A 13,527-nucleotide genomic window follows, 5' to 3' on the forward strand; every position below is an offset into this window, starting at 1 on the left:
AACAGTGCTTGTTCTGCCAACGCACTCAGAGATGAACTCACCTCCACCTTTTCCTCTCCTCCGGTGTTCACTGGGGACAAAACACCTGCCTTTTAAGAAGCACCAAATCCTGCCTTTTGAGCTCCTTTTCAGGGCAATTGTGGAAGACAATTGAGCTGTCCTTCAACAATACCTCCAGCATAGAACCATTATGACTCCAAAAGACCACTGAGATCATTGAGTCCAACCCCAGCCTGCCCCCACCATGCCCATTGACCGTCCCTCAGTGCCACACCTCCACAGTTCTTGAAAACCCTGGGGGATGGTGACCATACCACTTCCCTTGGCAGCCTGTGCCAGTGCCCAAACACTCTTCCTGAACAAGAAGTTTTTCCTAATACACAACCTGAACCTCCACTGGTACAATCTGAGACCATCACATTTCATCTTCTCCATTGGTGGTGGTACCCCCACGGCCACACAGCTGACCTCCGCCCTGATGTTCCCTCCCATGCCAACCACAAGGACAGGATTCCCTTTAAATCCACCGGGCTGTTTGTACTGCTAGCTAGGAAAGCATCAGCCTTAATTACTTTGAGCACCTGTGACATTTATAGGGTCAAGTTCTGCAAGATCAATCCAGGTGGCAAGACAGAAGAGCTGCAATTGATGGGCAGTGAAGACTCAGGGAGGCCCAGCCCTCCATCCCACACACACAGAATTAGTGCTTCCCTCACAGACTGAGATCTTTCACATCTCTGCACAGCAAGCAAACCTTTCACTCCCTTTACCTGGACTCTTAATTTACAAACTAGATGAACATTTAAGGCCATTTAATCCTCTCTCTCTCTTTTTTCTTTCCCCAATAAAGAAACCCATCCCCTTTCTGCATACCAGCCAGCTGCTCACAAAGCCCTGCAGTTGCCCTGGAAACTCTCTTTATGAGTCTGCAGCTCAGGGACAAACCACTGCCAATTTTTCTTGCAATCATGTTTGAACTACCCCCCTTTATTGGCCTTGCAAATATTTGTGTCTAATCTTTGGAGCTCTGCCACTGCCTATCTTAAGAAAACAGAGTCAAATGTGCATGGGGCTGCTCCAAGCCCTTTCTTGTTTGCTGCCCCCGCCTTGCCACTGCTGCAGCTGTAACACTACAGCTTTAGCAATGCTTTGCTTCTGCCTTCCAAAGCCTTCCTGTTGAAGAAGTGCAAGACAGACAGATAGATGGCTGCAGTGTTGCTGCAAAGCCTAGTCTGATCCCAGCACGGTCACCAGCCTGGTGGCACAGTGGCCAAGCAGCACCAGCTCCTCAACCCTGGGATGCTTCTGGCTGCTGGGGGACAGTGGCACATTAGGGCACAAAAAGCAGCAAGTAGCTTTCAGCAGAAAAGTGGGATCAAACAAATTTCTATGAAACACCCAATTTCCTATGAACAATTTCAGCTTTCAGTAAAACCTTCAAAACTCTTGGCTTTCCAAGTTCTAAATGAAAACTGGACTTTGTCAGGTTAAAGAAAGAACCCACAAGCACAGGCTGTTTATTTATTCACTGCTTTTCCCCCTCCCCCCCCCCCCCTTGCATGTCAGGAGTTAACTTGCATGACAAACATCTCAGCTATGCATGGCATTTCATTTCCTACCCTATAGCGGAGAAGCCAGAGATAACACCCAGGACCCCATGCCCCTGCTTGCCCCATGGCAAGAACTGCCACACTCCTGTGCTCTCCCTATAGCAGCTAACCCCAGAAACATGGTGGGGAAAGCAAAGTGTTCAACTCACTGCTCAGAACACTGGGAGCCCTTGGAAACGTCTGCCTACCTCCTTACCTCCCAGCACCACACTCACTACTGCAGGCAGAGCAGCCCCACCTCAATTTATAGGGAACACATGGAGCTACTGTGGGACTGGCTGCTCCTGTGTTGGTTGCACAAGCTGGGTTTGCTGTAGGAGGAGTGTTGGCACCTGGCACCAGGCTGCCTGGGTGGTGGTGACCACCGTGCATCTATGGCCAAAGGGACTGTGGTGGTGGGATGGTCTGGTGTGATCCAGAGGCGTCCCAGGTTCATTTGGATGTTGGTGCCCAGCAAACTTGGAGAAGGTGAAATAACCACCAGCACAGCAAGGTCCCGAGGGCACAAAAAAAAGTGGAAATACTTTCCAAAATATCAGTGTAACATGTAGCTCTCATCCAGACATCTCCCAGGGGTGAATTATCATGAAGATAAGGGAGAAAGAGTGGCTGCAGCTACTCAGTGTGTTTAGGAGTGACTTGAAATGAAAACGTTAAACCCCTGCAAATGGGTGGGGGGGGACGGGACACAGAGGTCATGCAGAGACTGTTGGGGGAGGACTGTGGCTTTAGGACTGCTAAGGTTTAAGGAGAGACCATGGGGGTCTCTGCCCTGCCTTCCCACACATGCCCGACCTTGCACCTGAAGAAGTATTTGCTAGAACTTGGCAAGAGAAAATAGAGAATCCACAAGGGAAAACATGTTGTTCACATGCTTCTGGTTCCCTGGACTCCCCAGCCTGGATTCTCAGCTGCTTTCAGTCAGTGGGACATCTCTATCTGGGTTCTGCGTACTGGAAAGTGAGGACTGGGAGAAACCAAACTGCCCTTTGCAGGCTCAGCTATGTAGGCTTCTTGTCCTCTCACCGAGGTGCTTGAGATGCCTCTCAGCACTGAGCAGAAGGCTGAAATCCTGTTCTCCCATTGCCCAGGGAGGGGAGGGTAGAGGAGGGGCGTGTGGGGACAGAGGGGGCTGTGAGCAGCTGCTGGTGACAACATGCCCCTATTTTTTAGAACTGGATTTTGGCCCTGAAAAAAACCTGCTAAATTGCTTGTGCATTGAAGCAGGAGGGATGGCCCCAGGTCAAAAGGCAACTGTCCTGCTAAAAACACAAACCCACTACCCCAAGCAGCAGGGGCTGTTTTCCTGTTTACTTTGTGCTGGGAGCAGTAAAAAAGACCCTAAAGCAATCAGCAGCAAACACCAGCAGCACGTTTATGTTTCATTTTGTCCAAACCAGGTGTGTTCAATACCTTCAGCTCTCACAAGAGATGCCACAGTGGAGACCCAAAGGATGTGCCAGGGCAGACATGGGCTTGTGAGCAGGGCACAAGTGCTTTACTGTGACACACCTGGCAAAATTTAACCTGATTTAATAAGAAGTTCTGTGTTTTCCATTGTGCAGGCTGTGGACTTCGTCATGGTGAAGCTGTTGTCTTTGTTAAACCTGCTGCCTCCCATTGTGTCAGTGGAGGCAGGAAAGGAGCTGCCCTTAGCTTCTTGTGTTCGGAGGTTTCTGTCTGTACATTGAAGTGTTTCCATCAGATGATGACTTAAAAATCTTCTCAAGATCAGACCTGATGGATGCATGCTCTCTCCTTTGTTCGCCATGGCTTTTCATCAGGACACAAAGCAGACCCCAAACACGGAGCACCTTCCTACCTCTACCCCTCTCCTCAAGTGTTTCAAAGAGTTTTGTCAACACAGTTGGTCACATTCTGTAAACAATGACCTTCCTCCTGAGCTCAGTGTTTAAATGCTTTCAATTCCTCCAAGTACTCCAAGAGCACCTTAAGCACAGGTATTGAACATACCATCATAGGTATGCTGTGCTTGATTCTGTCCCAAACCCTGGCACAGAGACATAGCAGTGCTCCACATCCTACAGGGATGAGCTCGTACACCACCTCAGCTCCCACCCAGGAGCACCTGCTGTGTTGATTCCTAGAATGAAATTCTTGGTAAGGACAAAAACCTGAAGACTAGGCAACCTGCTGGTCTCTGTGCACTCGAGTCATAGAATCACTAAGGTTGGAAAAGACCTCTAACACCACTAAGTCCAGCCACCCAAGTCCACCATGCCCACTGCCCACGTCCCTCAGGGCCACATCCCCATGGTTCTTGAGCAGTAAAATCCTCAGTCTGGTCACCTTTGCTAAAGTATTCTTTTGCTAAAGCAATGCTTTGTTGTGCTTCCTTGCAGCAGGGTAGTCACCCTTGCTGGAAGGTTCCTGTAGGTTTGTTCAGATTGCAAAATCAGTGAAATTGTGCAACACATGACAAAAAAAACCCACACAATCCCAACCAACCAACCAACCAACAAAACCCTTTTTTTTTTTTTTCTTTTCAATTTGTCTGGAAGGAATATAGCCCAGCTGTTGGGTTGCTTTCTGCACCTTCAGGGCAGAATTACAGGAGGTACCTGAGGTTGGACCCACCAGCAACAGGTGTTCCTGCTCCAGACACATTACCTGTCCCCTGGGATGAAGCTCTCCATCCCCCTGCCCTTCTGCAACCCTCTGCCCAGCTCCCAGCCCCATCCACACCCTCCTCACACCAGCCTCCAAGCCTCTTCCTTCAGTTTTTACACAGGCTCTCAAGGCATAACCTCGCCTCACCCAATGTATTGAGGGGGAAAACTACCCACCCTCAGCAGGAGACACACAAAAACTGTTGCTGATTGCATCTTGAAAGCCTTTTAACCAGGCAAGGGTAAGCCAGGCTGAGCCTGCTGGACTTCAGACCTGTCTGTGCACAGGCATTTAGATGTGTTTGCTGTGAGCAAGTCTAAGCAGAGTAAAGAACAGGTCAGGCAGGACTGGAGCCAAGACTCATCTCTTCTGTCCAGGAATCAGCTACTCCATACCCTGCACTCAAAATCACCCAGAGTGCGGGACCTGGCCATGGTCCTCATGATGAAACCACCAGTCCATCTTTTTGCTCATCAAGTGTGCATTCTGATGTTTTATTCCAGGTTTCACCCTTGAGGAAAGCACTGTGCCCATGGAGATGTCATAACCAGCCCTTACTTTCTAGGTACAGCAATAAAGAAAGAAGTAAGGGCTGTCTGGAATTCACAACTGAATGGCTACTTCTGTTTTTATTATCCATAGCAGTTAGTTTAAGCATTTTGCTATTAATGCTCAGTTTAGAGTTATTTCCCACATCAAGCCTGATGCCTGGCTCAGCCTGCAGCCCATAGCACGTATTGATCACAAAATGCAATACAATTCACAATGCTAAATGAAGAGTAAAATCACTTGTCCTCTTATCTGAAATGATGAGCATATCCACATTTCAGCTGGGACAGAATTGATTTTTTCTTCATAGTATTTGGTATGATGCTGTGTTTTGGCTTTAGAAGGAAACTAGCACTGGTAACTCAGGGATGTTTTAGCTGCTGTTGAGCAGTGCTGCACAGAGCCAAAGACATTTCTGTCACAGGGCACATCCCTGCTCTGCTAAAGCCACAGCAGCGGGTTGGGATGTCACCCAGCCCAGGTACCTCTGTCTGCTCAGAAGGGCCAGTGCAGGCAAGCTTGTTTAGCCCAGAGCATATGCTTTACACCAAAACATTTACTGAACAGGCAAATGTGTGATCGCCATTTCTCCACTATAGGAAAAGTCTGTAGAAAGGTGGAATTGAAGCAATTGCACCACACACTGAACATGCATTTAGAGATAAAATCACCAGCTGACACTTTTATACTTTGTCATAGCCACAGCTGTGAAAGGTCCCAAATTCACAAGGCACCGAGGTTACACCAGTTTACATAGCTGTATATTATATATAGGGGAGCTCTCAATGAATTAGCTGGGCAAGGAGTCAGGCAGCAGCACAAACGGTGGTCAGCAGAAAGCATCCCGTACACAGAAGCTACTCGGTACGCCTGCAGCCCTCCCCACCCCCCTACCAATAGAGAACAGTGAGGAGAAGGAGAAGCGGGAGAAAGAGTATCCCTACCACCAGCAGACTGGGGACTGTACTGCTGGCAGGGGGGGCTTCACGTGTCCTCGTGGGCTTCAGCGTCCGGTCCCACTGGGTGAAGATGGCTCTCCTGGCTCCACTCCACTTCCCTGGCCCTGTCAGGCGGAACTGGTAGGGGCTGCAGGGGCCAAAGAAGACCTTCAGGGCCAGTAGTGGGTCTGTCAACAGGAGCTTGAGTACGTTGGGCTTTGCACCGATGTCTGAGGTCAGCTCATTCATGTAGGTGATGTAATCCATCTGCAGCGTGTTGCTTGTCCCGAACCTTTGAGACAGAGCAGAGGAAGAGAGGGACTGCTTTAGATCTCCTTTATTTCTCTCGTCATGACATCACCTTTTGTTCCTGCTGCTTGAGGGGACCCCGTAGCAGCAGCCAGGATGGGCAGGGAGGAAATCCTCCTTAAATTCAGACACATTCAGTGTAGGGTCAAAATAGCGCAGGGATTTGGCAGACAACACAGACAGCTCTCTGTGCTCGGCAGCTGTCTTTTCCCATGACATTAAGGCAAGGGACAGGAAATCTGCTCTCCCACAGAGACTTGAGAAGGGTATGATGTGCCCCTTGTCAAGATGGGGAAGGTGGCACCTGTCCCCACTGTCCCCCAAAACTGGGGAGCAGTGCTGGGCTGGGGCACAGCCACACATCACTGCTGCTGCTGCTGGTGAAGGGATCTGGCTCCCTCTGCAGCGCTGTGCTTTGGAACTTCCTGCAATGCAACAGTTTCTGAAAACAACAGAAAACATTGCTTGGGCCAGATTCAGCTTTGACCGTATTGATATTTGCAAAGTATTGCTTCACTATAATATGAGATACGTGCAAAGAGGGGGGTAAACAAGACCTCTGTGTACTTTGTGAAACAAAAAAAAATGTTACTGAATGAGGGAATTAGGGAATGCTTTTGCTGGGGCCTCACTTTTTGTGTGAGAAACACTTTTTTTGGAGTGATAACATTCTACAAATGCAGCAAAGCAGCATTTTTAGACAGGGAATCTCACCATCACAGATTTCCTGTGCAGATTTGCCCAATTCAGTCGCCCTGGGGCAAGTGGAAACCTGAGAACGGACACTAAGGAAGCTGTGTAGGACCTTACTCTGTTGGTCCCAGTGGGTTTGCTCATCTGGGACACAAATGGAGCAGTTAAGAAGGGTTTCCTTGCACAGAGCTTGCCCCTGCTGCAGCCCTTCCCATCCAGCCCACCAAGGCTGAGATGACAGCAAGGCTTTTTGTCCTGGGCAGTGTCCCATGAGCTGCACCTACCATTTGATCCTATAACTCTTCCTCTCTTCTATCTCCTCCAGCATCTCGCTGACTGAGGGGAGCTTGCAGAGCCCTGGAAAGAGCAGGAAGAGTGTCAACAAAGGCTGACAATGCCCATTAGATCCCTCCTCCAGCAAGTGGGGTCTGTAGCTGAATCCTTGGGTACTTCTCTTCCCTTTGGTGTCAAGGGAAAATGTCAGGGGAGATTCAGGCTGGACATTAGGAAATATTACCTCTCAGAAAGGGTGGTCAGGCACTGGAATGGACTGCCCAGGGAGGTGGTGGAGTCACCGACCCTGGGGGTGTTCAAGGAAAGATGGGATGTTGTGCTGAGTGACATGGTTTAGTGGGAGCTATTGGAAATAGGTGAATGGTTGGACTGGATGATCTTTTAGGTCTTTTCCAACCTTGGTGATTCTGTGAAGATCTGAGTTTGGATCAAACTTGGGCTTTGGGGTTGTGATAAAATAGATCCCTCTGTCCTTTAGGACGTGTGGTGGTGCCCAGGTAGCCCCATCACTTGGACCTTACTGACATATGCAGCTGGTTGATAAGTGACCTGTTCCCCACGGTGCAAGGCAGCCCATCCCAGGGAGAACCTGTTACTGGTATTTCCAGCACACACACACTGCCCTCATATTATTTTGAACCTGTATATTGCTGATGGGAAACACTTCTTCCTATTCAAGGACCTTAGCTCATTCACCTACCCTGAAACACCTTGACTGCCCAGCGGCACTGGACGTCTGCTGTTGGGATGGCAGACCCAAAGGACTGGACCATCCCAATGACTGCCATGGTTGGCTTCTCCAGCTGAGGAGGAACAATGCATTTGTAGAGGGAAATCTCATGTTCCCTGCTTTTAATGATGGATTTGTCCTCCATGAAAGGAAAGGAGTGAGAGTAACCAGTGGCAAAGATAACCGCATCAAGGTCGTCCTGCACAGTCCCATCTTGAAACAAGACTGACGTTTCTCTGAATTCCTTCACACTTGGCTTTATCAGCACCACACCACACGTGATGCGGCTGAGGATGTCATCATTCAACACTGGTTCCCTGCGGGATGTTCTGCAAGGAAAAAGCCTAAGTTGGCTTCTTTGCTGGCCCTGGACAAGCTTGATGCCCCACAGCCTGGGACTTTGGTGTCTTTGGGAACAGATGGCCTCACGCTTACCCATCCACTGGCATGAGCCCAAAGTCCTCATGTTTGTACTGCTGGTTCATGTTCCTGACATAGAGCCAGTCACTGACTGCCTTGGGGATAAAGTTGTCCAGCCACGTCCAGAAGCGGGTGATGAGCAGCATGTCCCAGGGGTAGCCAAAGTTCCAGACACGACTCATCACCCAAGAGCCCCTTCTGGAGCTCAGGTAAACCTGAGGGATGGTGAGGCAGGGTTGAGCCACCCCTGTGGTGGCCACCAGCTCCATCCAGCCCTGGTTCAGGTCCCCATACCTGTGAGGCCACGGTGCTGAGCTCCACAGCAATGTCACAGCCAGAGTTGCCCAAGCCGACCACCAGCACCTTCTTCCCTCTGAACTTTTCCGGCCCCTTGTACTCCCGGCTGTGTAAGTAGCAGCCTTTAAACTTCTCTATCCCTGGAAGCAGGAAGGCAAAAAGGGTTATAAGTCATCAGTGAAGAAGCGTGGCTGTGTTAACCTTGGCTGCTCCCATTCCTGCAGGTGCTTCCAGAGCATGTCTGGGAGTTGCTCACAGCAGAGGGTTGCTGCAAACCTGTAGATGGGTTGTTTGTCTCTGGATTCATTTAATATTTAAACAGAGAGGAGCCCCAGCATGTGAGAACAGAATAACTTTGTGTGGCTTTTGTGTGCCTTAAAGGTACAACCCAGCATCGCCCTGAGACACCAGACCAGCCATGGTCCACCCACTTGGTGTGTCTTTGTGACTTTGTACCAGTAAGCGATGGGAAAGCAAATTTAATTTCTAAAACAGAAGGTGACAAGGGACACAATGGGAGTATTCCTAGCCAGTCAGTGTCCCAAGACCTCACCCCCCCAAACAGACCCCCAGCACCAAATACTTCTCATCATAGGAGGTTTTGCCACTGCTGATCCTGTAAGCAGAGGCAAAGTTTGCACACAAGCATTTGTCCTAGAAACCATGGAAAAAGTGCCAGAAGAAATGCTTTATGAAACCCTTTAGTGAAAAAGCTTCTATTACATGGAAACACCCTGCAATGATTTTTCCAGGAAATATTAGCACTGCCTCCAGTAAAAATGTCCCTGCTTAGACATGGTTTGGATACAATCTTTTGTCTCAAAAAAGTTTTGATTTCCTGAACAGAGCTCACCCCTAAAACCAATCTTTGATGCTGAAAAAAAAGACTCCAACATTTGAATGTAAAGTGCACACCTGGCTATGTGATGGCTGAATCACGTTCAGATAGCTTACCTGGGAAGTGGGCAAGGGGGAGGTTTGGGTAGACATGGTGCCCAGAGCAAACCATAACAGCATCAAAAACCTCTGCCTCTTCCTTCCCGTCTTTCCGTGTAACCACCTCCCACTGCCCCGTAGCACTGAAGTCAGGACGCTTCCTTATCTTGGTGACCAAGGTCTTAAAGGAAAGGGATAAGGGTGTAAGAAGTGCTCTGGGAGACCCACTGCAGTCATTGTCCCCACCAGACACAAGGTTCACAGACATGGCAATTATTTTGGATAGAGAAAACCCACTGGTGTACTCCCATTCCATGTGATTTTCCACCCCCAGAAGCAATGGTTTCTCCATGAATGGTCCTTTGACACTACCTAACCAACAGCTGATGAGACCCAATTTAACAAAACCAGCAAGCTTTCTCCCCAGGATGTACACCACAGGATTTTCTCTGAGATGCAGCAGCAATGTCCATCCCGCCTACCTTGAAGCGGATGTGCCGGAGAAGGTCAAAATGCTGTGCATAGTCACGGATGTACTTATGGAGCCGTGTGTTGTGTATGTAGTTGGGGTAGTCATCGGGGAAAGGGAAGTCAGGGTAGCACATCATTTCCTTGCAAGAATTGGTGAAGACAGTGCGGTAGATGCTAGCTCTGCCTTCCTCTGGCTTTTCCTGGAGGGAGAGTAGAGGGGAGGTCTTCAATTAGAGGGGTCAGTCATGGGCACCCCAGAAATTCATGAGCCATAGGCAAGAAAATGCTAAGCCAACCTGCAGATGACCTCACCCAATGTCATGACTACTAGGAGAACCTCAGTTTTGGGGACCTGAACCACAGTGTCTGGCTCTCAGAGCAACGTCTCCACCTGTAACCCACTTCCTTCCATGCTTCCTATGCCTTCCTTGCCTGGCCATGTAATTCTCAGCCTGTCCTTCCACTCAGCTTCACCAACCAAGCCCAGAAACAAGGGCACTGATCACCCCAGAGGGTCATCCCCAGCCCAATGCTTACCTTCCTCATGTGCTCACAGGCTTTGTGGGCTCATCCCAAAGAGCCATACACAGTACATCCCTGCAATAACCTCAGAGTCCTTTACTTGGCATAACATCTTCCTTGTAGAAAGGTCAGCTCTCTTGTTGTCTAGGCTTAACCCTGGGCAAAAGCACAGCTGCTATTTTCCACTTCAAGCCTTGTTTCTTATAAACATCACTTGCAGAGCTCAAAGTGATATTTCCCTCTGCTTAGCTGGGGCACACAGGGGACATTGCAGGCTTATTGCTCACAATGGAAAAAAAATCCAGGCACCATCAGCAGCAAAGATAAATACTTTGTGAAACTGCCCTCAATCTGCTTTCCATGCATCTGATCTGCTGGCCAAGAAGCTTGTGACACAGCAAGGGGCACATCCCTGCCAAAACCTCAGATGTACAAGATGATCCAACACTGTTGTCTGGACACCAGGACATTCAAAGCACGTTGACTTTTCTGGTTGGGATTTATGTCCCCAGCTTTGCCCAGATGGTGTTAAGGGTTGGACACACCTGTAGCAAGGGAACAGCAAATTTTAGGTGGCCACCTCACTGGGGGTTCACCTGCTCAGTAGGCAGCACAGGGCAGATGTACAACATTTACCACATCTTTAACTAGCCAAAGGGGTCATTAATAAGACATTTCACCCAAGCAGAACTGCCAGAAAACTTTGTATTTTCTGCCGTTAAAATTTGCTTAAAGACACACCCGAGGGAGCTTGAAGGAAACTGAAGAACAGAAAGTTATTTGCATCAGAACAATACAAAAGAAGAAAGAAAGAAAAAGAAAAGGAAGAAACCCCCACCAAACTCTAAACTCTTAAGTGTTTTATTACACTCTTGTCAAAATAAGAGTCTCGCTGGGGCTGGAGGTGTCAGTGCTCCAGCTGATCCTAGAATCAGCAAGCCCAGATCAAGTCTTGCTGAAATTGCTCCACAGTGCTTTTACGTTCCAAAAATATTCTGGGTTAAAACTTAAACCAATTCCACAGGTTTCTAGTGATAGAATCGGTAGGTGACCCCAGGCAGGGCCCAGAAGAACACCCCAAAGCCATCAGGTGTAGCCAAGTGACCCCTGTGAGTGAAAATGTGCCTTGAGCAGCCGTGAGGAGGGCACACCCCAGGCACTTAAGAGCTGATTAGCCATCACCCAGAGCTAACCTGATGTCTTCAGCCCTCTACCATAAGTTTTAACGCGGTCATTTCCCCCACTTGAGCAGCTCTTGCAGTCACCCCCGCCCCCCGTCTCTCCCCCCGTCTCTCCCCTAGCCCCAGATTGCCAGAAGACCACGCAACCCCTCACCGTGTAGCGCCAGAGCCCCCCGATGTCCTCGCTCTGCTCAAAGCAGGTGGGTTCCAGCCCCTCTTCCAGACAGCACTTGGTGGCTGCCAACCCGCTGATGCCTGCACCCACCACAGCCACGCGTCGCACCATGATGTCCTGCAGGTGGGAGAGCGGCCGTCATGGCACCATGTTGCACTCCTAGGACCAGTCTGGCCCCATGCAACACCTGGAGCTTTTTCATCTATCTTCGCTTACCTGTGCAGCCTGTGTTGCTTCAGAGCTTAGAGTGGGAGCTGTGGGAGAAGAGGATCCGCAGCTTTGAGGCGTTTCCTGCCAAGGGCAAAGCTTTTATCTGGTGCGGCACTGGAGGCAGGGCCAGAGCCCTGCAGCAGTTTGGATGGCTGCCTTCTGCTGGGTGGACTTTAGCAGTCCCACAGCTGCAATGTGAGGAGCTGTGGGCTCAGAGCTCCTGAGTTAGGAAATCAGTGCTTTGGGCTGGAATTATTTCCAAGCAAGAGGTCAAGGACACTCAGCAGCTGCCCCCAGCACCTCTGCAAAGCAGCAAGGCAATGCCTGACTCACTGAGAGCAGGTCAGGCTCTGGTGAGGCTGCACATTGAGTTCTGTGTTCAGTTCTAGGCTCTTCACTACAAAAAAGACATCGAGGCCCTCGAGTGGTGTCTGCAAAAGGACAAAACACAGGCAAGAACAGAGATTTCTGTTTGCAGCCCCAAATCCAACTCTGTGCTCTCCATCTTTGCCTCACTGCAAGCCCATCCATCAATTCCTGGCCTCCACTTCGAATAAAACAGAATGGAGAATGCCAGCAAAATGGTTGAGCAACCTACCAACCAACCAAACAAACAAACAACAATTTATTTTTCCGCTGCCTGACAAATTGGTTTGGGTTTCAAGGGGACAGTAATGGAGTTGTGATTAAGTGGACTTAATGCACATAACCTGCCAAGCTGGCTTTTTGGATTGCCAGCCCTGAAGATGTGTGGTTCATCCTCATGACTCCAGAAGGGCACAACCTGCAGGAGGACAACTGCTGCAAATTAAGACATTTGTTAGAAAAAGACAGTTGGGACCAAGGAGAGGAGGGCAGTGCCTGTCCCTTGCCTGGCATGAGGATGGCAGGAAGAGTGCAGCAGGAGTGCAGGAGGAGTCAATCATTACCTAGTGACACAGCTGCCAAGCATCAGAGACAAGAAGGTCAAGGACAGAATCACAGAATCACAGAATCACAGAATTACCCGGGTTGGAAGGGACCTCAAGGATCATGTAGTTCCAACCCCCCTGCCTAGCAGGGCCACCAAACATACACATTTACTAGATCAGGTTGCCCAGGGCCGTGTGGATCCACAACCTCACTGGGCAGCCTGTTCCAGGACCTAACCACCCTTCTAGTAAAGAACTTTCCCCTAACATCCAACCTAAATCTTCCCTCCTTCAACTTAAAACCATTTCCCCTAGTCCTGCTATTATCAGCCCTTTCGAAGAGTTTACTCCCCTCCTGGGAGTAAGTTCCCTTCAGGTATTGAAAGGCTGCAATGAGGTCACCCCGCAACCTTCTCTTCTCCAGGCTGAACAAACCCAACTCCCTCAGCCTGTCCTCATAGGGGAGGTGCTCCAGCCCCCTGATCATCTTTGTGGCCCTCCTCTGGACCCTTTCCAAAATCTCCATATCTTTTTTGTACTGAGGACTCCACACCTGGACACAGTACTCCAGATGGGGCCTCACAAGAGCAGAGTAGAGAGGGACAATCACCTCCCTATCCCTGCTGACCACCCCTCTCCTGATGGAGCCC

The 13,527-nt window shown here is 49.5% G+C and overlaps 1 protein-coding gene across 2 annotated transcripts; it reads right to left on the reverse strand.

The window, feature by feature from the left end:
• Window positions 1-4,851: 4,851 nt before the first annotated feature.
• LOC107317260 (flavin-containing monooxygenase 3-like) lies at window positions 4,852-12,037 on the reverse strand. 2 transcript variants are annotated; one of them, XM_015869731.3, is made up of 9 exons: window positions 11,973-12,037; window positions 11,736-11,873; window positions 9,890-10,078; window positions 9,426-9,588; window positions 8,469-8,611; window positions 8,190-8,389; window positions 7,725-8,083; window positions 7,015-7,087; window positions 4,852-6,020 (listed from the first exon to the last, which is right to left on the reverse strand). In XM_015869731.3, exons 2-9 carry the CDS (start codon window positions 11,865-11,867, stop codon window positions 5,681-5,683), a joined length of 1,599 nt encoding a protein of 532 aa, XP_015725217.2. In that variant the 5' UTR covers window positions 11,868-11,873; window positions 11,973-12,037; the 3' UTR covers window positions 4,852-5,680. The 2 variants fall into 2 exon arrangements, with proteins under 2 accessions (XP_015725217.2, XP_032302044.2); XM_032446153.2 differs by lacking the exon at window positions 7,725-8,083.
• Window positions 12,038-13,527: the final 1,490 nt, after the last annotated feature.

This window comes from Coturnix japonica, chromosome 11, assembly GCF_054131305.1.
Source record: "Coturnix japonica strain WE chromosome 11, WE-NBRP24, whole genome shotgun sequence".
NCBI lineage: Eukaryota > Metazoa > Chordata > Aves > Galliformes > Phasianidae > Coturnix > Coturnix japonica.